Source organism: Pelecanus crispus, chromosome 8 (assembly GCF_030463565.1).
Source record: "Pelecanus crispus isolate bPelCri1 chromosome 8, bPelCri1.pri, whole genome shotgun sequence".
NCBI lineage: Eukaryota > Metazoa > Chordata > Aves > Pelecaniformes > Pelecanidae > Pelecanus > Pelecanus crispus.
The window spans coordinates 28,639,208-28,664,494 of NC_134650.1; the positions used below are offsets into that span (position 1 = coordinate 28,639,208).

At 39.9% G+C, this 25,287-nt stretch overlaps 1 protein-coding gene across 14 annotated transcripts; it reads left to right on the forward strand.

The window, feature by feature from the left end:
- The first annotated feature begins 3,045 nt into the window (after positions 1 to 3,045).
- Positions 3,046 to 23,087, forward strand: LOC104032522 (dipeptidase 2). Of its 14 annotated transcripts, none has more exons than XM_075715859.1 (12): positions 4,897 to 4,935; positions 13,807 to 13,954; positions 14,688 to 14,965; positions 15,707 to 15,833; positions 16,320 to 16,449; positions 16,779 to 16,920; positions 17,222 to 17,291; positions 17,779 to 17,955; positions 18,504 to 18,591; positions 19,245 to 19,320; positions 21,019 to 21,154; positions 22,386 to 23,087. In XM_075715859.1, the coding sequence occupies exons 3-12, from the start codon at positions 14,832 to 14,834 to the stop codon at positions 22,566 to 22,568; spliced, it is 1,263 nt and encodes a 420-aa protein (XP_075571974.1). In that variant the 5' UTR covers positions 4,897 to 4,935; positions 13,807 to 13,954; positions 14,688 to 14,831; the 3' UTR covers positions 22,569 to 23,087. The 14 variants fall into 14 exon arrangements, 11 of the variants coding, with proteins under 11 accessions (XP_075571976.1, XP_075571978.1, XP_075571984.1 ...); XM_075715858.1 differs by having other exon boundaries at positions 14,821 to 14,965; XM_075715861.1 differs by lacking the exons at positions 4,897 to 4,935; positions 13,807 to 13,954 and adding an exon at positions 3,046 to 3,223.
- The last annotated feature ends 2,200 nt before the right edge of the window (positions 23,088 to 25,287 follow it).

Genomic DNA, 25,287 nt, shown 5'->3' on the forward strand with positions numbered 1-25,287 from the left:
GGCTCTATTGGACATGGAGGAAGCTTCTAGCAGCTTCTGACAGAAGTCACCCTTGTAGCCCCTCCCCGCTACCAAGACCTTGCCATGCAAACCCAAAACAGTTTTAAAAAAAAAAAGAATCCAGAAGATACCATCCTCTCTGCCACCATATTCTGGCTGTGGTTATGTGACAATAGATTTGAAGCATTCTGTGGAGACAGTCTTAAGCACCAGTCAGTGAACACTAACCTGAAGGTCATACTTAGTAGCTTTCTTGCTACTGATACCACAGTGAGAGTCTTCAGCAGATGAAACACTCCTGCTGTTCCTGAGTAGTATGATCTTCCATTTCCCCAGAATAATCCTAAGAGTAAACACAAGTTTAAAAAAAAAAAAAAAAAATCAGTAAAAATGCAAATATTACATGGGCCACGGCACAGAAATGTAATGTGCAATGCTGTGTTCATGAATGTTGGTCAGTTTACATCTCTGAAATATTTAGGCTAGGTCTATACTTAAACTTACACCAGCAGAGCTGTCAGCTGTGAGTGCAGGGGTAAAACATCTCCAAAAACACTGTAGCTGCTATATTTCAGGGCATAAGCTCCAGTGAAGGAAGGAATAAGGACTCAGGCTTGGGTCAGGGATTACCGGGACATCATCTGCAGATCAGAGACAATGATGATGACTTTTAGGCATCCCCCAGAAACTCAAAGCAAAGTCTTTGAAACTCAAAGAAAAAAACCAACCTGTTATCAGGTGGCAGAAATGAAGCTGACTAAGTAGACTTGCTCTAAATTGGGTTTTCTCATTGATAGCAAAAGGATTGGTTCTTCTCAGAAACCTGTGCTGAGCAGGAAACACGGCATTCAGTGGAGCTTGCTGCCCTGCATGGCTGTGGGTGCTTAATGTCATAAGGGCAGCTGCTACTTTGAATAGAAATGAATGGCTTTGTTCTTGCTGAAAAAATGGAGTGGAAAGTGGCAGAGGTAGAGCTTTGAGAATTCTACTTTTAAACAGGAAAGAGTGCTTATATAGGAATCAATCCAGAGTGGGAAAACAATTTTTCTAAGTTTTTTTTTTTTTTAAACTGTTTCTAGAAGCCTTTTTAGTTGTAATTCCTGAATTGAGTAGGCAAGAAATTCTTCTGTCCATGAGACTGTTGTGATCTCTTCTATTGTTTTTTAAAAAGATTTTTATTTTCTCGTTGGGCGGGGCGGGGCGGGGGGGAAACCCAAACCAAAAAAACGCCACCCACTTGAAGCAAGCTAGTTTGCATCCTGGTGCACAGAAATGGTCTATAGTCCTGACAGTTAGCAACCTGTCATTAGATCACAGATTAGGTATGATTTTAATTGGGAAGCTCCTGCCACTTTGTGGCAAGAACTTTCACCTTTCTTGAATCAAAAGAATTAAACTGGATACCTAATACCTTTGTAGAACAAATGTACAGCTAAACAAACAGAAAGCAGGGAGACCAGACACTTTGTTTGGTTTGCTTCACTATTTGGGCAGTATCACTTGTAAATATTACTAGTATTTGAAAATAAGCATAATTCAAATTAATAGATAAGATTATTGCAAGGGTTTTTTTTCTGCAGCTGCTTCCTCCATCTTTCTTTCCAACACACTACAGAAATTAATTCTGTGGAGTAGAGTATTGAGCCAGGAGAACCCACAACAACTTTGGTATTTGTATAAAAAGTTGTTGACAAGGGTCATTGATGGGTGTCAGTGTAGCAGTCATTTGTGTTCATCCTGCAAGGTATCTGCTTTCATTATGGCACTATTTGCTTTCAACTGTAGGAAACGTTCAGTTATAACTTCCTTCCTAGTGACTACAAAGCTTTTGTGACATCTTGATGTGCTTCATGAAGCCTTTTCTCTGTTCAGAACATGGGAAAACAAAACCGGCGTCTGTGAGGAGAAACATTCATCTTCATACTCCTTCCTGCTTCTTTTGCATTTGCTAATCAGTGTCAACTGATGTGGCTCTGAATGTACATATCCTGAGAATATATGGCATCATCTGAATGGTTTTCATGGATGCTGGTCAAACTAGGGTCATGAAACTGTGGCAGCTTCAGTCATCCACAAGATGGAGTAACATGGGAAAAACAAGTTTTTTACTGACTTGATTTGTAACTTCTTTGATTTACCAAGCTTACATTAATATTTCTCACAAGGTCTTATCTGAGAAATATGTTGCAACCATGCTGATTTAAACAGATTAAAACAACCAATGAACGCCATTACCACCCCCTCCAAGTGTGAACTTACTCCATTTTAGGAGCTGAAACTAATACTGAGATCAGTAAAAGAAACAGATGGAATTTAATTTGCAGTAGTTAAGACTGCCGGTATTGCTATTTTTATGCAAACAGAAATCTTGATACATGGGATTTCCTCTTCCAAGATGTTGCAACAGTTTCTAATTAAGACACTGATGCCTGCGCTCAAGAAATGCCAAACTGATGATCCTGGAGCAGCATTTATAATACTATGTTAATGTAGCTTGTCCCTAAGCCATTTCACTGTAGGCGGTTTTACAGCTGTTCCCACACAAAACTATATCCACACCAAATGCTGGAGTGCTGTTATGTAGGTTAGATGACGCTATGAGCTGGTAGAGTATAAGGATTTTATGGAGGAACCAAATTACAGTTAAAAATGGCTGCCACAGTAGGCATCTGCATTTGCAAAGCCCTACTTTCCCAGCTGTAGTATTCTACAGTTTAACCTGTGCTAGTTGTAAAAACACTAGCACATGTAATTATTGAAATTAGTGAAGCTGCTCAGTGGCTGGAACAAGCCTTCCTAGCATGAAAAGTAGCTCCAACACATAATGTTATCCCTCTGTGTCCTGACAGCAGCTGGTATGAGTGTAAGTGCTGCAGTTATTTTATAGCTTCTCAGCTTGCTCCAAAATACGTCTGAGGTGACTATAACGTGATATAAACATAGGCATAGCTATTATCAGGGAGAGACAGCTGTGTAACAACATTCTGGACAGTAAAGATAGCTCTCGGTATACTTATTAGGAGAACAGCCCTGCCAGATGGATTCTGCAGAAAGGACGTACATCACAAATGCCCCATTATAAGAATTATTATACACAAACAGCTGCTAAGGCTCATCCAGGGCTATTAGAATAAAAGGATAGAAGAAACCTGACTGTGAGCCAAAGGAAGAATTTGGCTTTTAACAGCTTTAAAAATCGGTTACATTCTGAATCTGCAAAGAGGTAAGCAGTTAAAAGTCCAAGCAGGACCTTAGTAGCTCAGCAAAAATGGTTCTTGAACAAGGAGTGGGTGAGCTTAGTTTTCCTGGAGGCATGTGGAAACATAGAGTTTTAGGCAGAAATCAGATCAGAGATTAAACTTGACTTTGCAAGGAGAGAAAACTGAGAAAATAGGAAAAATAAATTGCATACAATGTGATATTACTTACTTTGGAAGAAGGGGATGAGAATTTGCAAAGTTGAAAATTAACAAGGAAACGTGAGCTAGAACTAGACCACAAGTGGGAAAAATAATCTGAGTCTGTTATTTGCTTCTTTAAATTAAATTTGGGAGATAGTTTCCTGTCATAGGCATAAAAATGGACCTGGATCAAGCTTCAGATTAGGTGGAGGATATTTTCTAAAGAAAATATTTGTCTTTTCCCTTGATACTAAATTCATATTATTTAGAGATCTTTAGTCCACTTGAGTTGGTGGTACATGTTTATAAGTGAAGTTCACCAAATTAGCAACGTGCAGCAGAATTCCAAGTGATGTGGGGGTTTCTGTTTAAGTTTTCCAGTTACTGGAGGATTGATGATAAATGTATGTTCCAGTTAAGATGTGACTTGTGCAACAGCTCTGTGGGAGTTGCTGAGACTTGGTTATTTCTCTGCAATGGAATTATAAACAAAAGCATGATGCTCTTTTGGTTTTCTGTACAAAGTATGAAGTACAATAAAAATTATGATAAGCAAACCTTACTTCTTGTGAAACTGCAGGATCATGTTTTTGCACGTATTTCTTTGTTTCCAAACTGTCAGCTCCCATAAAGGGAATGAAAAGTCCCAGTAGGTTCAGCGACATAAGTATCTTCAAAAAGGTCACCTGTAACTTGTGAGCTTTTTGACCTTTACAAATATCACACAATGGCACTGTAAGTCCTGATTAAAATCTGGCAGGTATAGAAGGGGTAGATATTTACTGGCTTAGCTATAGTCAGTGCGGCAAAATTAGGTCAGCAGTAAGGTGCATACCTGTACCTGTGTCTACTGTAAGTTCAAATCTAAGAGACTCTTCTTAGAGCAGATCAGCAAGAGGATGAGAGGCAACCATCACAGATTGCAGCAAGGGAGATCCCAGTTGAATATTTTTTGGGGAAAAAAAAGAAACCAAACAAAAAAACCCACAATGTGAATAAGCAAGCACTGGAACAGGGACCTGGAAAGGTTATATAATCTTTTCCCTTGAAGGCATCAACCTGTTCTAACTTTGAAGTTACCTTAGTTGGGATCAGGTGGCTGGACTAGATGACATCCCACCAGAAATCCCTTCCAACCTAAATTATTCTGTGATGAGGGGCACCTATTTCTAAAACAATATAAACAGAGCAGTGTAAAACATGTCATATATTAGTGAGCAGCTGCATGGTGGACTGCGCAAACAGCCTGCCGCAAGAGGGAGGAAACGCCGCGTTTTGAACACGGCACAGCACAATGCTTCTGGGTTCCTGGGTGAGCTGTAGCTGAGCTACGGCTTCTCACAGACCTTGCATCTCAGACAGGGGTAATCTCCACATGCTTGTTGAGTGTGAAGCCTGTAACGTGTAAGCTAAAGAAATGGAGGACCTTTCTTGATTGCTGCTCTGATGCCAGGAGGACCTGGTGCCAAGCTTTAGCTGTTGCGTCCAACATAGTGGAATGTGGATTTTGGCTCCGCTGCGTTTTCCTAAGAAGGTAACCTGCTCCAAGGAGCGTTTAGATAAACAAGAAAAAGCTATAAATCTCATGTCAACTTCCACTTTTCAACTCTACTCAGTCAGCATGGAAAAAAGCTGTGTGGGTTTTGTATTTTAAATATTGTTTAAATAGGAGTGCCTAATATACCATGTTCTTAATTTTGTGTAGTGCTTGCAATACTCCTTCAATTTTCAAGAACTTATTTTTGAGTGATGATATACTTATGTGTCTTTTTTTACTTAAAGAGTTTCAAAGGCAAATGACTCTTAGTGTCAAAGTATAAAGAATATTTTGCATGAAATCCAGAAGGTACTTTCATATAGCAAATCTATAGGAAATTCCTGTAGCTACCAAGAATAGCATTTTTGTACAAATACACGGAATGGAGATTTGGTAATGTATAGACAAGTATAATTTCTGTTAGCAGTCAAACTGCTTGAAGAACATGTAGGTACACTTCCTGCTTAAAAATCTTCCTGAAAATCTCTATGGACTTCATATTGATAGAAAACTAGTAAATATTTGGACCAAAATTTACAAGGTATAACAGCTTTCATAGCAACAAAACAGTGTTACTGAGTGAACAAGGCTTGGTGCCTTCTCATTAAGCATTTTGAACTGACAAATTATGTGGATTTCTGGAATAGCAGTTATACTGTACTATGCCACAGAGTACATAATAAACTATAAAATCTTAGTGCTCACTTTAGAGTCATTTTGTCAGGATCTGGCAGAGTTCTAGAGATGCAGGTTGCAGATCTGATCTGTATTTTGGTTTGAGGAATTTGAAACCAAAAAATGCCTGCAGAAACTAATTTGCCTTTGTGATGGCAGCTTACCAGAATTCTGATGCTTGCACAATTTTTTGACCTTTCCTTTTTAACATCCTGCATGCTAAGCTGCTACAAACAAATTTAACATTTTCTAGATTACAGAGACAAGGATTTTTTTCACGGTGGTAACAAAGTCCACATTTGTGTTAAAAAAGTAAGTCTGTATTTGTGCTTTGACATTTGAGGGAAATCTCTATGGCTGCCACAAAGCAGAAAAGAAACAACTTCTGATTGCTCTGTATCCTTTACAGCTCTGTAGAAGTGCTGTTTCACTAAAGTTTTTGGCTCTCACAATGCATATATATTTCTGATGCATGTTTACGAAAGAAAAACTTCTTCTCTAAGACTGCACTGCCATCTGAGGAAAGCTTTCAAGGGTGATTGTGTTCCTAGGATTTGCTGTTCGTCAAAATCTTTGATTTGCATGCCATGACCAGAAGAAAACAAAGTGTTCTTTAAAAAAAAAAAAAAAAAAACCCCTCGGTGTGTTTGAAAATGCTCTCTTTTTAACAGCTGTGAGGGAGAGGCAGGTAAACTCCACTGTGGCACCAGTACTCAAATAGGCTTTCTTGTGCTGAAGCAAAGTTCATTACCTACTATGACAGCAATATTTCTGCAGGCTGCATCCATTATGGTTAAACTCAGTTGTTAATGTTCAGTAATGCTCATCCTTGTGGCCTTTGTCTGTCTCTCTCGCTATTTTGTAGCATTGTTTTTTGAAAGCAGTATCCAAACTTTTCCAGAATATTAGAAATATTTTGGAACTGGGCAAAACCCTGCCAAAAAGAATGAGTCTGTGTCCTGGTTTCGGCTGGGATAGAGTTAATTTTCTTCCTAGTAGCAGATGTAGTGCTGTGTTTTGGATTTAGGATGAGAATAACGTTGATAACACGCTGATGTTTTACTTGTTGCTAAGTACTGCTGATGCTAGTCAAGGACTTTTCAGCTTCCCATGCTCTGCCAGGTGCACAAGAAACTGAGAGGGGGCACAGCCAGAATAGTTGATCCAAACTGACCAAAGGGCTATTCCATACCATACGGCGTCATGCTCAGTATAGAAACTGGGGAGGGTTGGCCGGGGAGCAGCGATTGCTGCTCGGGAACTGTCTGGGTATCGGCTGGAGGGTGGTGAGCAATTGCATTGTGCATCACTTGCTTTGTATATTAGTATTACTGTTATTATTATATTGCTATTATTACTACTACTATTCTACTTTCTTTTGTTTCAATTATTAAACTGTTCTTATCTCAACCCAGGATTGTTTCTCACTCTTACTCTCCCGATCCTCTCCCCCATCCCATGAGGGCAGGGGGAGTGAGCGAGCTGCTGCATGGTGTTTAGCTGCTGGCTGGGGTTAAACTGTGACAGTCTGTCAGAAGTAGGGGCTGGAGGGGACATGGCTTGCGCTGACCCTGCCATGGAGAAGAGCACATGTTAAACAAGGGAAAGGAGCATGGGGCAGGGGGCCCAAATGGGGTGACTGGGAGGAAGAGCATTCCTTTCCTATATCTACTGTCTATAGCTTTGAAACCTGTTGTGGTCCATACAGTAGGGAGTATATTCACAGAGAGGAACACTGGAGTAGTTGTTTGCTCATGTCCGTACGTCCTATTCAATGGATTCTAGTTTGCATTCCAGGAAAGCAGTACAGCCAGATCTGAGAAAGAGGAGACTGCACATTAACAAAGAAGTCGGCTGACTCCCTGCGTCAAATGGTCCTGGCCAGCCCTTCCACTGAGGTCACCACTCTTAAGCTGGACGCAGTTTTGCCTGATAATATGTGGTCTGCTACAGTGCTATGAAAGTAGTTGTCAGGCTGTTCTGGTCTGCCTTTAGGAAATTATGCCATAAAGTGTATCTGTCTGGAAGTTAAAAGAATTTCAGTAACTTAGGATTTCTGAGAAAATAGTCCTCATCATTAGTAATTAGATTAAAAAATGAATAGCATTAGCAGAGCTCCTATTTACTTCAAAATTACTGGAGTCAGCAATCTGAATTTGTCAGGAAGTCTTAAAAACTGTGGACAGGAAAAAACAAACGTGAAGTAAAGGATGAGAACCTAATAAGAAAGAAATTCAGTAGTTGTCCTTTTCTTAAGGGAAGTTATGAGAAGTCTTTCTGGAGTTAAAACATCATTTTTATCTGTAAAAATAAAATTTGTTACAGGATTGTTTTAAAGGAGAAAGCAATGAGTCTCCACTTCAGTTGCAAAGAAGTCTTGCCAACTGAGGTTACATTGCATTTGAAAAACTTGCAGCCTACATGCGCGGTGGATAGCATGTGTAATATCCAAGGATCCATTTAAATTCAAGGCTGAAAGCCAAGAGTGACTTTCTCTACATACGGAAGTACTGTAATTGCCCCTAGTGGGTTCCTCTTTTGCAGAAAGTTTGGGACAAGCTGTCCTGCTTGTTCCTTTCTCTTCTTTAGAGATCCTGAAATGCCTTCCAACCATTACTGTATTTATTCCCTTTTATCCCTGTTTTAAGCAATAAGTTTAACGGCACCATGTTTTCTCATTGCTTGGTGGCACTTACAGAATCACAGAATCATTTAGGTTGGAAAAGACCTTTAAGATCATCCAGTCCAACCATTAACCTAACATTACCAAGTCCACCACTAAACCAATTAAGGGTAGAGCAGTAATTTCATGTTTCCTGGCTTGGTGGCTGGATTATTTATAATGAAAGTAAAAACTAGGAATCGTTAAGATTAGAAAGGACCTCTAAGATCATCAGTCCAATCATCAACACAACACCACCATGCCCACTAAACCGTGTCCCAAAGTGCCACATCTACCCGTTTTTTGAACACTTTCAGGGATGGTGACTCCACCACCTCTCTGGCCAGCCTGTTCCAATTCTTGACTGCCCTTTCCGTGAAGAAATTTTTCCTAATATCCAATCTAAGCCTCCCCGGTGCAGCTTGAGCCCATTTCCTCTCGTCCTATTGCTAGCTACTTGGGAGAAGAGACCAACACCCACCTCACTACACCCTCCTTTCAGGTAGTTGTAGAGAGCGATAAGGTCTCCCCTCAGCCTCCTCTTCTCCAGGCTAAACAACCCCAGTTCCCTCAGCTGCTCCTCATAAGGCCTGTGCTCCAGACCCTTCACCAGCTTCGTTGCCCTTCTCTGAACACGCTCCAGCACCTCCGTGTCTTTCTTGTATTGAGGGGCCCAAAACTGGACACAGTATTCCAGGTGTGGCCTCACCAGTGCCGAGTACAGGGGGACAATCACCTCCCTGCTCCTGCTGGCCACACTGTTCCTGATACAAGCCAGGACGCTGTTGGCCTTCTTGGCCACCTGGGCACACTGCTGCCTCATGTTCAGCCGGCTTTCAACCAGGACACCCAGGTCATTTTCCACCGGGCAGCTTTCCAGCCACTCTTCCCCAAGCCTGCAGCGTTGCATGGGGTTGTTGTGACCCAAGTGCAGGACCCGGCACTTGGCCTTGTTGAACCTCATACAGTTGGCCCCGGCCCATCGGTCCAGCCTGTCCAGAGCCCTCTGCAGGGCCATCCTACACTCCAGCAGATCGACCTTTGCATTCCACCTTTGCACAGGCTGGCAAGGAATAGCAGGTTGGAAATTATAAATTGTAATACCTGTATTGGGACAGCACTAAGGAGGTTTCTTAGCAGGGGAACAGATAAACCTGACATGATTCAGGGCTGGTGATAGCAAAAGGAATTTCAAGCAAAAATTGAGCTTTGAAAGATTTGAAAGACTGTCTTGACGACAACGTGAATTTCAAAGAGATTGGTATCTTGTCTTAAAAATATACTTCATAGTATGATGCATGTGTTCTGCTTCTAGAAGTATGTTTAATAATTATGTATTACTAATTATGTTTAATTATTATTTAAGGAATAGGAAGAATCCATGCTTTTGCTAGCAATCAGCAAGAAAGTTTTTAGCTGGGGTCCTGGTCACCTTGTGTTGTCTGTGCTGTTGCAACTAAGCTGCTGCCATGATCTGAGGTAGTTAATTCAGAACTACACTAGGATTTTCTGCGTAGCTCTCAGCATAACTGGGCTGTGGAGGGGATGAACCTTCTGTGTCTTTCAGGATATGTTACAATCTTGAGCTGTGAGCTCTATTTTACTACACTTTATATATTTGATTGGGCACAATAATTCAACAAATTTGAGTCAATGTAATGGCTATGATAAGTTTTTTAATAAAGATTAAGATGGAGAATAAGGACTTCAAATGGGATGAAAGGAATGCCATCCCTAACTGAGATTTGCTGCACTTAAAATAGCAGCTGTTTACTGAACCTTCTGCACTGAGGTCTGGCATGCCTGCTGGAAAGAAGAAGAGGGGCCAGGCAGCTTGCTCATACTTCCGAAGATGGTAAATGACAGAAGCATGCAGAAAAACTTTCCTTTCTTACTGTGAAACTTCCCATTAAAATGTATCTATTTTAAAAGAGCAACCCCCCCTTGTTGCATCCTTACATGGCAGTTAAGGCCATCCTGCTTCGCTATAGCTCTGTCCTCCCTGATGTGGGAACACTCAGTGTAATGTACGCTTTCTCAGCATTCATGTTTTATTGATAGTAACTTCCTAGCTGTTCATGAAGAGCTTGGAGAATGTAAATGAATGGTAGAAGCTAACTAGTATGAAGTAGTAAAGCTTTATGTCTGTAGCATGTGTCTGCAAAGGCTCACTCTGTGTCTGTTGCAGCTCCCCAGGGACTGTTTTTTATTTTGGGCTGTGGCCTGATGGTTTTTCTAACCTCGATGCCCCAAAATTGCTGTGCTTATCCTGTGTGCAGATGTATGGTGAGGGTGAAAAGTGGTTATGCTCTCAGTGACAGACGCAAAGGTATTTATGGAAAGAGGCATTTTGGCTCTGAAGAGTAATGCGGAAGAAGAGAGCAAGCTGCATTTTGCAGCTCCCTCCTTATCTCTTCCACACTGTGTGTGTCTGTATGTTGCAGGCCTGTGATGGTTTGTGCAGCTGGAGTGGAGCTGAAAGTCAGACGACATTTTTCTCTTTGTGTTCCTTGTCCCTTGTAGCATTACACATATTTCTTAGGGACAGACTTTTGGTCTGTGGGAGACTCAGCTGCAGTGCCTAACTCAGAACTGAAGAGATGTATTTCAGTTCCTCAAGCAGCACCATGACACTGCCTCTGGGTTTGTCCTTTGCTTTATGTACCCCAGGGCTGGGAGAGGGGAGCTTGGCAAGAGAAGTAGCAGGCTGTTGGGCCTGGTCTACTTTATATTCCCACTGCACAGTACCTTTCAATTTTCTGCTTGAGGTTAATTAAAAGAAATCTACTGTAAGCAAACCGCTGCAGTTTTAAGTGCATATAATTCCAGTAGGATTCTGTTTATCTTTTATTTTTGGAAAGTACCCTCTTGCATAAGTGGATTTTATTGAAAATAAGTAAGAGAAGGAAATCAAACACCATGTCGTAGCAGCAAAACAGGGCTCACATTTTGAACATGGATTTTGCTGTACATAGATATAAAGTGTAAGCCCATGTATCTGTGACCTGCCTCATTTTTTCTCAGATACATAATCTATAAATATTCAATTTATTTGAGTAAAAGTAGGAACAGAGGTCAACTGGTTCAGCACTGACGTGTCACAGTTGTTTCCAATGACAATTCAAATATTTTTCTGCTAAAGGCAGTATTACAAAAAAATTGATGATAGAAAATGGAACATGTTGTCCTGGTTTCGGCTGGGATAGAGTTAATTTTCTTCCTAGTAGCTGGCATAGCGCTGTGTTTTGGATTTAGTAGGAGAATAATGTTGATAACACGCTGATGTTTTTAGTTGTTGCTAAGTAGTGTTTATACTAGTCAAGGACCTTTCAGCTTCCCATGCTCTGCCAGGTGCACAAGAAACTGGGAGGGGGCACAGCCGGGACAGCTGATCCAAACTGACCAAAGGGCTATTCCACACCATATGACGTCATGCTCAGTACGTAAACTGGGGGGGGCTGGCTGGGGAGCTGCGATTGGGGACTGCTCGGGGACTGGCTGGGCATTTGTCGGTGGGTGGTGAGTGGTTGTATCACTTGTTTTTCTTCCCCTGGGTTTTGTTCCTCTTGTTGTTTTCATTTTCACCATTTATTATTAATTATTACTACTACTACTACTATTCTATCTCAGTTATTAAACCGTTCTTATCTCAACCGATGAGTTTTCTTACTTTCACCCTTCCGCTTCTCTCCCCCACCCCACCAGGGGTGAGCGAGCAGCTGTGCGGTGCTTAGTTGCTGGATGCAGTTAAACCACAACACCCTCCCAATCATTTTTTCCCTGTATACAAATATAAAGCTGTGACAATGAATAAAAGCAGAAAAATCTCCCTTCCAATCAGTCAATGCGGGAAGAGCACAGAAGGTTCCCTTGGTTATGGTGCAGACACAAGAGGAATAAGGGCTTCTTCCACCAGCTATGGCACGAATCCTGTACAAACTGAAGTGTTGCCAGGGAGTCAGCTGTGCTCTGGTGAAGGACGGTCTGAGAGTATCATCCCAGTCTCGGAAGGTCTGACCCTTATTCTGACCCCAGGGGAAGTAGCTGGGCCTGCAGGAAACCATTCCCACGAGAAAACTCAGATGTGTAGACTTAGAATGAAAATTGATTCCCATATCGTCCTAAGGGCCCAGCCAAAAACTCTTAAGTTTTGTACATGAGAAGAAACTTGGTGTCAATCACTTCTGTTATGTTTGGCAATGAATGAGAGCACAGACTGTTAAGCATCCTTGAAGGACGAAACTAGTTCTAGAGTGCTTTCCTCTACATAGCATTAGACCTCTGTACTTCACAAATACTCTTTATGCCATTCCTTGCATTATGTTTTGCTTGTAGTTTCCTACAAGTTTCCGACATTAAGGGGTGAGGGTTAATTTTCCTTAGGTAGTGCCACAGCTCCCCTGGTATCATATTTATATTGGATCTTCATTTGTGCCTGCATACTACTGTATTTATTCAGCTGTCCTAGACCTTCTTTCTGAGACCACTTCAGGGCTGATTTTAAACCTGCTTCTCCATCTACGCTCCCTTTTGTATAAGCCTGTATGTCCCCACTGTTCAAAAGTACTTCCTGCCAGATGGTCCCACAATTTAATGCATTCCCAAATCTCGTGAAACAGAAAAGGCCTGAGCCAGTTTCTCTGAGCCTTATCAATTTTTGTCAAAGTTGAAGGATTTTTTTTAGAATAGCAGTTTGCACCTTTCCAAACCCAAGTTGTGAGGTCATTTCTTAATTTTTTTTTTTTTTTACTTTTACATTATTTTGGTTTAGAGATAAAATACATGCAAAATGGATTATTTTTTATCTTAAAACATCTTAATTGCACAGCTTAAACTTATACGGGCTTATTAAACACACTTCCTTTACAAACATATTTACATTTTATCAGGCCTAGGCAGGGCAAATGATCCAGTTAACTTTTCCTTTGATTTACACTCTGCATAATGCAGGTGACAGGAAAATGGTTTAATATATAGTCTGGAAATAAAAGAATCTTAATAATATGATTTTCACTCTGCTGCTTTTCAATATCCTGGCTACAGGCCCACTCTTATTTTGGCTTCGATTTTTATAATTAAAATGTTCTAATAAGGGGAAGAAAGAAATATGTTTAGAACAGGATGCTGTTAATAGGTAATCTGCTTAGCGTGACTTGAATTTGCGTCCAATGCCGCCATCACCTATGGCTCTCCCTTGAGATATCTGTGACTTTATTTATGCATATGTCGCTTTGTATCAGGAAACCTTTTCCTGGGTTTATGTCCACCTCCTCTTTCTTTAGAAAATTTTTTTAAAGACAAGAGAAGCAAAGCATGCAGGCAAGGTGAATTGCCTTGTAATTTTATTGTATCTTGGTTATTTGCTATTTGCTTTTACCTCTGTAGACAAGGAATACATAAAACCAACTTCCTTTAGTAGTAAAACCAAACTTTTGTGCTGCCAGAAGAAAGTTTATAATGTAAACTTTACTGACTCATAGTAGAAAACAAATGAAAAGTCAACGTTATTTTTCTTTTTTTTTTTTTTTCAGTTGTCTTTTGGAAAAATTTGAGCATTGCCTCTGCAATATTAGAATGCTAGCCAAACTTCTTTGATTTGAAAGAATTCACAGGGCACATGCATCTAATTAGGATGTCACTCCAATGAATGAAGGAAGTCACTGCTCCTCAGCTTTATGGGTAATGCTGCCAGTAACTCTGAATGTGGGGAGAAAAAAACCCTAACCTTTTCCCTGCAAGGCTATTTTCACCTCCTAGCAAATCTTACATTTACTTTACCTAGAACAGGAGGTATTTCTAATCTGTTTGTGAAAATACTTTTTGACTGACACCTGAAAGGTTGTCATCCAAGTGTTTGAGTACTATATTTTACAAAAGAGTAGGGGGTGCTTGGATTATTCTTCTTGTCATATCCATTTCCTCGTGGAAATTAAGTGACCCTTTCAAGTTTGGCACATATTGTCCTTGCTAAAGTATAGAAAAGTGTTGGATTTCACTAGCTTTCTTCTGAAAATACTCTGACGTGCTGTGTGTTTTAACAACACAATTTACTCGAAGCTGATTTTTGGAATTTCTCAAAAACAGTTTCAGTGCTCATTTCAGTGTGAGGTTTCCCAAATAATGAGAACAAACCAGTTAATGTAATGAGAAAACTATCTTGTTATGCTGTTTTGGGAGCTGCTGTTTGTGAGGTGTGAGTCCAGGGTCCATCAGGCTCACTGTGTCAGCTCTGACTGAGGAGTTGGTTCACTTCAGCACTCAGCTGGGGGCAGCAGCAGAGTTTAAGGAGTGGGTTTATGTGCAAAAGCACAATAGCCTTAGAATCTTTGGGAGAAGGTGGCTGTTTTACAGTTTCCATCGCTACCTTCCCTTCTGTTTATTTTTCTCTGTCTTTCTTTCTTTCCTCCTGCAGAATTCACCCCAGCCTTACCAGAAGGAGAGGCATTTTGGCTCTGCCTGTACTATTAAGCCTACAACCTCCGCAGACCGGAAATTTTGCTGTTTCATTGTCATCAGCAAATAATTGTGGTATCTCTTTGCTGTAGCAAACTGGAAAATGGAAATGAAGAGGAATACAACAAAGTTGTTGCTGTGGCTGTTGATGCTCTCTGATATTGTGCTATTCAGCTATGAGAAATCAATGAGAGAACGAGCTATCAAGCTGATGCAAGATGCACGTTTAATCGATGGGTATATAAAATGTTCAACTAAATCCTCTTTGTGAATCTTGACAAGTGAGGAGGAAATGCTAAAATGTGTTTGGATCAGTAGAGACATAGGTTGTTACTAGCACATAGCAGTTAGTTACTGTTTTGTCTAGAAGGAATTTTGGTTCAGAGGGTATTTACTATAGGATCAGGTTATTCTAAATGCATTTGTGATTTTCTGGTCAGGTTTCGCCACTTAATTATTGTCTCCCTTTGCATAATATCCTTGTCTCCTTCTCATAATTTAATGGCATCTTTCATTAGCAATGACTTCTGTGCATAGCTAGACAGCAGGCATCATACCATGAAAGGGGACCTTTACAACTTGAAGGAATGATGTCTGCGGTGAGTGTATGTTCACCTGGGAACACAAACACTGATGATTCTAGCACAGGCAGCACTGACTGTTCTACCACAAGTACTTGCTTCTAAGGAGCATGGTGGCTGATTTCAGTTCTTCCATTCCTTCAGGAACAATATGGAGAAAAGTAGATACAGAAACACAACAGCTATAAAAATGGGAGAAGCAAACGAAAGTTTCTTGCTGTCCTAATTAAGAAATAAAGCTCGTTTGCAAAAGAAGGGAGACTTTTAAGCATATGTTACTGCAAGTATTATTGGCAATTAATGGTTTAAGGGACTACAAACAGTGGAAGAAATTATGTTTGGCTTAGAAGGGGAACAACTTATATCTATCACAAGACCTATTTGGTTTCAATTCTAGCCACAATGATTTTGTACTGCGGCTGAGAATATTTTACCAAAATAGACTTCATAGAGTCAACTTAAGAGAATTCAACAAGACCCACACAAACCTTGCAAAACTTCAGGCTGGTTATGTGGGAGCTCAGGTATGTACTGCTGTGGTTGTGCGTCTCTGAACATATTTTTATGCTTGCCTCCTTCCCAATCACAAAAGTACTCCTGGCCTTGGTTTTGGCTCTTTCTGTTGAAAAAGAAAAAACAATGAAAGTGAAAAGCCACAGAAACTTTTCCATAACATTTATGTTTCAAAAGTTTGTGTTTTATAATCCAGGTACCCTTAACCAAAACAGCAGCATTTGTTTTGCAATAAATAAATTAAAGTAAACTTAAGTCCACTTTCTTGTGTGTACTGTGGAGTAGCTGAGCACGTCAGGAGGCTTTAATTGTGTCTGGAGTGGGTGCTCTTGCCTTGCATCGTAACTTTTCCTTTGGGGGGAAAAACCATCATGGCAACTCCCTTGTAAACCGTAGGAAATTATTTTGGTCTGTGCTCATGAACTTCCCTATTAGGAAATGAAAGTTTCCAAGTTGAAACACAAGTTATCTGGTTTACTTGTCAATGTCTCTTCCAGTTTTGGTCGGTGTATGTTCTTTGCAGTGCTCAGAACAAGGATGCTGTGCGCTTGACGTTAGAACAAATTGATGTCGTCAAGAGGATGTGTAACAGCTATGAAGAGCTTGAATATGTGACAACTTCCCAAGGTGATGCTCTTGCTCGTAACAGAAATTTTTTAAATGGGATTGCAGGAGATATGTGCAAAAGACAGAGAGCTGCAAGTAGGCAAGTTATCCTGGTTTAAAGAGTAACTTTAACTTCATTTTCTCCACTGAGCCACAATAACTGTGCATGGTCCTGGCCCACCGCAGTCATGAGAAAATTTGCCATAAAAATACACACTAGTATAAGCTCCTTTTCTATGAAAATGTTAGTATTATTGCTTGCAATTTACAATAACAATTGTTGCTCAGTAGAGCTGGCTTCTTACCTGTCATGAAATTACTTTGGAATTTTCTTCCTTTGTTGTTTCCAGGTATCTCTGACAGTAGAAGGATCGCATGTTTGATTGGAATAGAAGGTGGTCACTCCATTGACAGTAGTTTGGCAACATTGAGGATGTATTATGACCTGGGTGTTCGTTACATGACTTTAACACATTCCTGCAATACACCTTGGTAACTAATGTATCTTTCTTCTCTGATGAAGGTTTGTTTAATCGGAAAATTTCTGACAAGCAGCTCTTTGCTTGTCTTGCATTGCTTCACAAACATACAGCAGTCCTGAACCCAAAAGTGTAACATCCAGAAAACAGTTATGAACATAAAATAGATTTGTATTATATAGCTCATTATCCCTACATTTGGCTATGTGATATGGTAATGATTTTTATTGTGTGTAGCATAAGAAGTTTCAATTGCTGATATTGTAGTCTCCAGAATAATACGATGTTTCTCCTTCCTTACTCCCCTTTTTAAGGTCTGAATCATCATCTAAAGGAATACACAACTTTTATCCTAGTGTTATTGGTCTGACTGCATTCGGCCAAGTAAGGATCTCTTTTGAATGCTAAACTAAGCAATCTCTCATGCAACTAACAAATTCTAGCCTTACTTTTTCAAAAGCAACTTGCCATTAAAAATCAATTATTGGAAGTTCTTGATAGTTACGAGGTGATCAGGGTTCAGACAAACCAAAACCACTGAAATGTTCCTTAGGGTAAAAGAAGTGCTAGATTTAGTTGTAACAATTGTTTTAATAGAGATCAGATGTATGAATTAATATGCGTAAGTAGTGGGATGTGAATAACAGTTCAAATTACTTATTTTAGATTGACTAAGTTTTCTAAGTTTTGAGCATGTGGTGGTGTGCTAGTTAATTGTGAGTGAATAAATTACTATTAAATTAATAGGTAAATAGAAACCTGTACAGGCACAGGACTAGCTGACAGCTGCAGAATGTATTTATCTGTTTTATATATCAGCTAAACTGTTTCCTTTAAGGAAACTTAATAGTGACACTGTTGTCCGTTTCAGAAAGTGGTAGAGGAGATGAATCGCCTGGGTATGATGATAGATTTATCTCATACTTCATATTCCACAGCAAAAGCTGCACTGAGTATCTCAAAAGCACCAGTAATTTTCAGCCATTCCTCAGCATTTTCTATTTGTAACCACTCAAGAAACGTTCCTGATGATATCCTCCAGCAACTGGTGAGCAATATGGGTTTTGGTTTTCTTTTGTTTGTTTGTTTGATTGGTTTTGGGGGGTTTTGTTTGTTTGGTTTTGTTGGTTTTGGTTTTGGGGGTTTTTTGGGTTTTGTTTGAATGGCAATGTTTGGCTAGTCTGAGGCAAACTTGTGCATTCAAGTTGCGGTGGTTACTTTTCACCTTCTGATCTCTGAATTGAATTTATAAGCAGATCCCTGAGCAGCAAGTTACACATTCACTTCTGAGACATTTTCTTTGGGTTGTGTTTTGTCTTTGGCTACAAAAATGAAGTGTTCGCAAATACTTTGAAATTCTGGTTGAGTTTGTTTGATGTGGTCACTGGACTTTGGCTGATTTGGGCTATGTGAGAATATAATGAATCCAGGGTAAAGGACAGAGAGGCAAAGCCTTGTGCTGCCATCTGAGCTTTGACTTAGAGAGTGTTGTTATGCTCACTGATGGATGGATGTAGAAGGACCTATGTGAGATGCCTGTGAGGTTTGTAGGACACATGAGTGTCCACTCATCACCTGTCTCTTTGTATCTTTCAGAAGAAGAACAAGGGAATTATCATGGTGACTTTCAATGCAGATGTACTGGCCTGTGGCAGAAAAGTTGTTAATGTTTCTACCCTTGCAGGTTTGAAGTTAATATACTCTAGTTTTTGTGGGTGGCTTCTATGAATTTCCTAGTGTCTGCATAATTTTTGAGATAGTGTAAATTGTACTGCTTGTTTATTCCCTTCCACACCTTATCCCAGCTCTAGGTATTTTTTGGAGCTAATACTCATTAAACAGTAACAAGAGGTACAAGGTGTGTAGCTGGAGTACATGATGCTCCCAAATGGAGCCAAGAACCATTAATCCCAAAGCAGTTGCTACTTTCTGGAAAACATCTTAAACCTTTGTAATTAAGAGTGGAAAACATAGGTATGTAATGGGTAATGAAAAATCTGTTGGTATATGTGGGCTACTTGTTGGGAATTAATGCGCTGCGATGATTATGTCTTTTTCCTCATTTGCATCTCATCAGTATAGCTGTTATTTTGAAGATTGCTGCCTGATGTGCTTAACAGGTAACATTTAGTTCAGCATGAGTAAATATCCAGAATATGTCAACGGCATTATTAAATTTTAACCTTTATTATCAGGATGTCTTTTGACTTTTTTTAAAAGGATTTGATTAAGAATCCATGATTAAGGAGAACAGTCGCCTAGTGCCAGTATGTCTGAACTGTATTATTTCTTCTTGCTTCATGCTTAGATATTGTTTTCTTTGATATTTTCTTTCAGATCATTTTGATCACATAAAGAAAATTGCAGGTTCAGAATCAATAGGAATTGGTGCTGACTATGATGGAGTGGAACGGTTAGTAAAATGTACATACATTGACATCTGCTCCTTAAATTATGAAGGTTTTGATTCCTTTTGGGGAAAAAAAAAAGGCAGACTAAAAGAGTTGTAGCAAGTTGTCTTGTGATGAGTACTAAAACAAGTTTTATGAAAGAGGGGCACAATGATTCCTTTTTAGAACGGTAAGAAGCAGTGCTACAAATATGGAAATGGATCCTAATGCCCTGTGAACTCTGCAATTGTGTGTTCTAAGCAGTGGTTTGCACATACAAAAACAGTGATAGAGGGTGCCTTCCTCCAGAAGCCAAAGATGAATGACAGAAAAGCTACCTCAGCCTTTGGATGGTAAATAGGTTAGCCCAGGGAGATGCTGCAAAACTCTTTCCTCCGCTATTACTTTCTAGTGGGGAAAGCCCAAAGTGTTTTGGGGCTGTGAAGTCACTCCTGCTTTGGGGACTTGGGAAGTGTTTGAGGCAAGCAGAGCATGGTCAACAGCCTACAACATAAGGGCCTGTTGTTATGTTCACTCCGGGCCTAGTGTTGTTACAGCACAGGAAATAAATGCAGATTGGGTGGCATTTGCTGGCATAACCCTAAATATTTTTTTGCTTTTTATCTTTCTGTTGAATCTTCATCTCCTCCTTTCTTTTTTTTTTTTCCTGCGGTCAGACACATTTGGGTATGAAAGTCACAGTCAGACTCGCATCTGTAAAGTAGGACGACAAAAACAGTGCGTCAGCTCCCATGAGAGTTAGCTAATCATAGCTCTGAAACCATAATCTCTAAAATAAAAACACAGTTTGCAAAAAAAGGACACATTTTATTGCACGCATTTTCGCAAAGACCATCAGTTTAATTGGTGATGGAGTTGTTAAATTCCTAAGTCCTGGTAGAACGTAATGGCACAGATTTCTTGAGATATGCTTATCACCACACCTCCACAGAAAAGAAAAATAACAGAAAATATTAGTTATCTCAAAACAAAGTCAAAGACTCATGGAAATACAATTTAAAACAGCAGTTTAATGCAGGTTGTGCAGCTTCTTACTCCTAACTCCTTTTTATTCTGATAAGAATTAGCACAAGACATAGGACAGTTTTGCTTATTGTAATTTCTTCAGTAGAAGGTTCTGAACAGCTTTCTTTTCACTACCCAAACTGCTGAATTCAGAACAATATTATTATTCTACTTGTATTTTCTTTGGAAAAATGACTTTGTAAACAACAGAGTACACAAAATTGCCTGCAACTCCGTAGTCATCATGTGTTTGCAGATTCCCTTTGGTTCTCAGCTGCACAAATAGATTGCACCAACTCTACCTCTGATGCAGCTGTTTCCTCTTACACTAAAAGCCAGATATAAAGAGTGGATTAATGCATACGTGAGTTTGGGTTTGTTTTGTTTTGTTTTGTTTCGGTTGAATATACTCCAAGGCTGTTGTTCTGCCTATACACAAGTGCATCTTCATTCCAGAACACACAGTTTTGTTCTGCTAATGGGATCCTCTGTGCAGAAGCCTTCCATTGTGTCCCAGTCCTGCTTCTGTTTATGTCAGTTGAAGTCTTAATTATTTTTTAACTTCTCAGAGGAAGAATTGGGTCCAAAGTGAGCTCATTCCAAAAGTGAATATGTGCAAAAGACTAATTAAAAATCTTTTTCTACATTTTTTCAGTGATGTGTGTTGAATGTTCTTGTGTGACTCTTGCCAACAGTTTCCCTGAGGGATTGGAAGATGTTTCTAAATACCCTTCTTTGATTGAGGAACTTCTTAGAAGAGGATGGAATGAAGCTGAACTGAAAGGGGTCTTAAGGGAGAACTTGCTCCGTGTCTTCAGGGAAGTGGAAAATGTAAGATTAAAAACTAAACGGCATCTTGATTCTTACTAAGAGGGAGAGAGGAACTGTTGGTGCCTTGTGGCTTTTTTTTTTTTTTTTTCTTTTCTTTTGGTTCGATGAGAGCTATAAGGGAATGCAAGCACTTAATGCAATAATTCCACATGCTGGGAGAGAAACCAAGATGGCAAGAGAGTATTAGCAGAATAAAGGAAAGTGAGAGAGAGAGGACAGAGCTCTTTGGAACTTTTTCGCTCTGTGGTAATCTGATAAGTACACATCACTGACTTCTAAATGGAATCACTTCATGGTTTGGAGAAACTGCGGACGTACCAGCGTCACAGTCTGGCTGTGTTTGCTGGTGCAGTAAGGAATGCTGACTCCTGCAAATCAATTTTATTCTTGTCATGGGATTGGGCTGCTATCCAAAAGGGTCCTACCACGACCAGATCACTAACAAGCCATAAGCATTAAAACTAGATCACAATGAGCTTTAAGTGTAAATGGTAGAAGCTAATCCAGAAGGATGAGGGAGGAGAGAAGAAGAGGCTGCGTGAGAGTAAGGACCCCCTAAATGGTAGCTTTTTCAAAAGCCTCTGTTAAAACTTGCAAACTTCTTGCCTCCTAGTGTTTTTATTTACAGGGATAAGTAAGTAAATATCATACACAAAGTCGTATACACAACATATATTTCACAGTGATCTATTTTCCAGTTGCCTTTTTGGGGCATGTCAGAAGAACAGAAATCAGGGAATTTTGTACTGTTCCAGTTAAGCTGCCAAAATATCTACCTAATGCCAAGTTGTACGTGTGGCAACTGACATTATGAAGAGGTTGAAATTCATCACACCTAACTGATCTGTGAGATTTAGTAATTTTTTTTCCTTCTAAATTAGAGATGTTTGAAGCTCTGTCTTGAGACTGTGAGCTGACTTCAGGGAAGAAAGCTCATGAGTTTGCTTAAGGTTTTCCAGCTAATCCATCCATCTGTGGAGGGAGCCAAGACAAAGAACAGCCAGACCTGTGATTCTTGCCTGTAATGTATTTGTACTGAATTCTGGGAAGTGTTTGTTTCATAGGAATGCAAACATCAGGATAATGATGTTGATTTCCTCCCATTCAGATGTGTTTTTGCAGTACAGTTTGAGTCAGTTCACTTGAAATAGCATTGAATTTGCTAGCTGCATAAAGCTTTTTGCTGTTGAGCCAGTCTGGCTTTCAGGGGCAATCTTTTTAATTTTTCTAGATGCGGAGTACTGATGGACTACTGGATGCAGATGAAAGTGAAATTCCACAAGAAATGGTACAAAATTCCTGTCGCCTAGACCTACGAAATCATCGTCTTCAGACAGCCAGGTCCTTTGGATTTCCTTCTGTGGCACAACCTTTTAGTCTGACACTTGTAATTGTATCATATTTAATAATGTAGTATGAATCATAAGAGCTATGGAGTCTAGAGAGAGAGAGATATGGAGTAATCTGCAATACAACTAGTTAACTTTTTTGGGTTTTGTTAATGTAAAGCTATGCTAATTTTTTTTATATAATTTCTATAAATTCACCTGCATACTTGAAAGTTAATATAGATTTTAAATGTTGTAGCAAAAGCATTTAGAATTTGAAGTGATAAATTTTGTGTCTTCTTGGCTAAACCAGGACCACCAATGCTAATGGGAAGAATTCACATGTAATCAATAAGTTCTGTAATACATGACACATGGTTTTCGTACCCATATTGTAGTACTTGGTATAAATACTGGAGTGCAGATTCTGCAGTTCCATACAGGAGCTAGAGAATATGATTGATAGCTGTGCTGAGATGCTTTGAAGTATTACTTCTTGTTAAATCATAGAACTCCAATCATCAGTCGATGGCTTAGTCAGAGAAGACCACCCCCTGATATATGCAGAAAAGTGATTATTTGGTTTGGTTTGGTTTGGTTTGGTTTGGTTTGGTTTGGTTTGGTTTGGTTTGGTTTGGTTTTAAGGCGACAAGATGGATGACATGGCTATTTCAATTCAGATTTCATGCCTACCACTAGCTTTAGGGATCTGTCTTGCAGTACTAAACTTTTATTTTTGAACCCTGACCAGGACAGCGGGCAACTGGAGAGTTACTGAAGGGTGGAGGTAGCTGTCTTACATTCAGGTACAGGTGACCAGGCAATGTTGTAGACACTTTTCTATAATTTGGGGACTGCTGTTTGCTGCATGTTCATGAAGCTGGGAGCAAGAATAAGCCAGGACAAAGCAGGAATTCTGGCTACTCAGAGGGTGAGATCTTGTTCCGATATTTTTATTGCAGTCTGAACAGTATGAAATGAGTATTTAAATAAAAATTTTGTCATGTTTCACAGCTTTGTGGAAATCTTTTTCACATTTAAACAATGATCCTTATCAATAACAAGTTTTATTATTTTATTTTTATTCTAGCTCGCTAAAATCAGACCATTGTCAAAGGATACATAGGCATGAGATTAGAAAGAAATCTTTTTATTATAAATCTTCTGCTGTTTCAGCCTTTGGAACACGTTTTCAAATGTGTTCAAGGTATGTGAGGTTAGAAGCTACTGTTAATATGGAAGAGTATTGCAACAGGCCTATTCTTGGTAGGCTAATACGGCTGAAACCTGGAATTTTAATCAAATATCCTGAGATTCATGATGAAATTTTAAGATGGCAGCACTACATCTTTGTAGGGTCATTTCCCACTGCTTGCTGGTAAATGCCTTCTCGTGATACATGTTGTTAACTGTGATTTTTATCTCATGATATGTGCTTTTATTTACTGATATGGCATTTACAGAATTTAGCCTTAGTATAGAATAAAAGTCCTGTAATTGATCTAAAGACAGCGTTTGTAAACAAAGTATTTAACAACTGAAAGACAATGCTAAGCATGGACAGAATGGAAACAGCAAGTCAGTTGTTTTCTAGAGTCACTTGACACCATTCCTGCCATCCATTTCTGTATTCCATGTACAAGTAGGTCTTCTGGAAGAAGACTGTTCTTTTATTGCTTCAAAACGAAGCTTCATTAATTCTCCTGATAAGATGGTCTCCTTGATAAGTATTGATATTCTGAATATACTACTGCCACTTAATGAATTCTTTACAAATCATGTTGAATTATCTAGTTGTATACAAGCCAAGTTTTTAAGAACAATTTCTCAATAAATGCTTATCCTGGTTATGCATCTACAATGGAGAATTACTGCACTGACTCAGAAGTCTTGCCTTCCCTATACAGCTTGACTGGTATCAGAACTTGTTTTACTGGTAAAATAATGAATTCAATAGGGCAATTCTCATCAGTACTTCTGCTAATAGCTTCATAAGCCATTGGAAAACTGCCATCCATGGTCTCTTTTCACAGTACGGTGATAGCAACTTGTCATGACCCAAACTGGACCGCCCAGGGAGGATCGTGGTGGTTCTGTGATTGCCTTGGCCTAAATTGAGGTGAAACAATACCAAACGATCAATTAAACGCTTTATTGATGGTAAACACCAACCTGAACTTGGAAAGCATAATGGTAGGCAACCTGAACCAGGAAAGCACGATAGGCAATGTGGGTTCTAATTCAAATACTTATAAGAGGAAAGGAAAAGGAAGGAAGAGGAGGGAGAGCGAGATATCACCACCCTTGGATCCCGCGACGTCAACGGTAAACATGGCAGTCCTCCGGTGGCAGGCGCACGGGGCCGCCGGCAGTGGGCTGGGGGGGCAGGCCCGGAGCCCCAGCAGCAATGGCCTGGAGTCCTCTGGAGCCGTGTCTCTCGTAGGCCAGTCCCCGCCGCCAGTCACACCCCCTCGAGGCTTGTTCTGGAATGTTCCTCATCTTCTGCACAGGCGCCACTGGGGGGGTGGTCGCGAGGGGTCTTTCGGGTGGTCGCGAGCCCCTTCCTCCAGTCAACTCTGCATGACCTTTGGCCATCAGAAGGTGGAACTGCCTGTGCCGGGCGGCTTCTCACCTGTGCCTCAGTGGTGCTATGCAGACCCCAATTTATCGCTATGCAGACCTTAACTTGTCTCTATGCAGACCTTATTTTGCCTCACCACAATGTTTGAGACATTAACTCTTTCAGTCTCTCACATAACTTCAATACATATTCGAAATGCAAGATGCTTCCTTGTTACTTCCAAG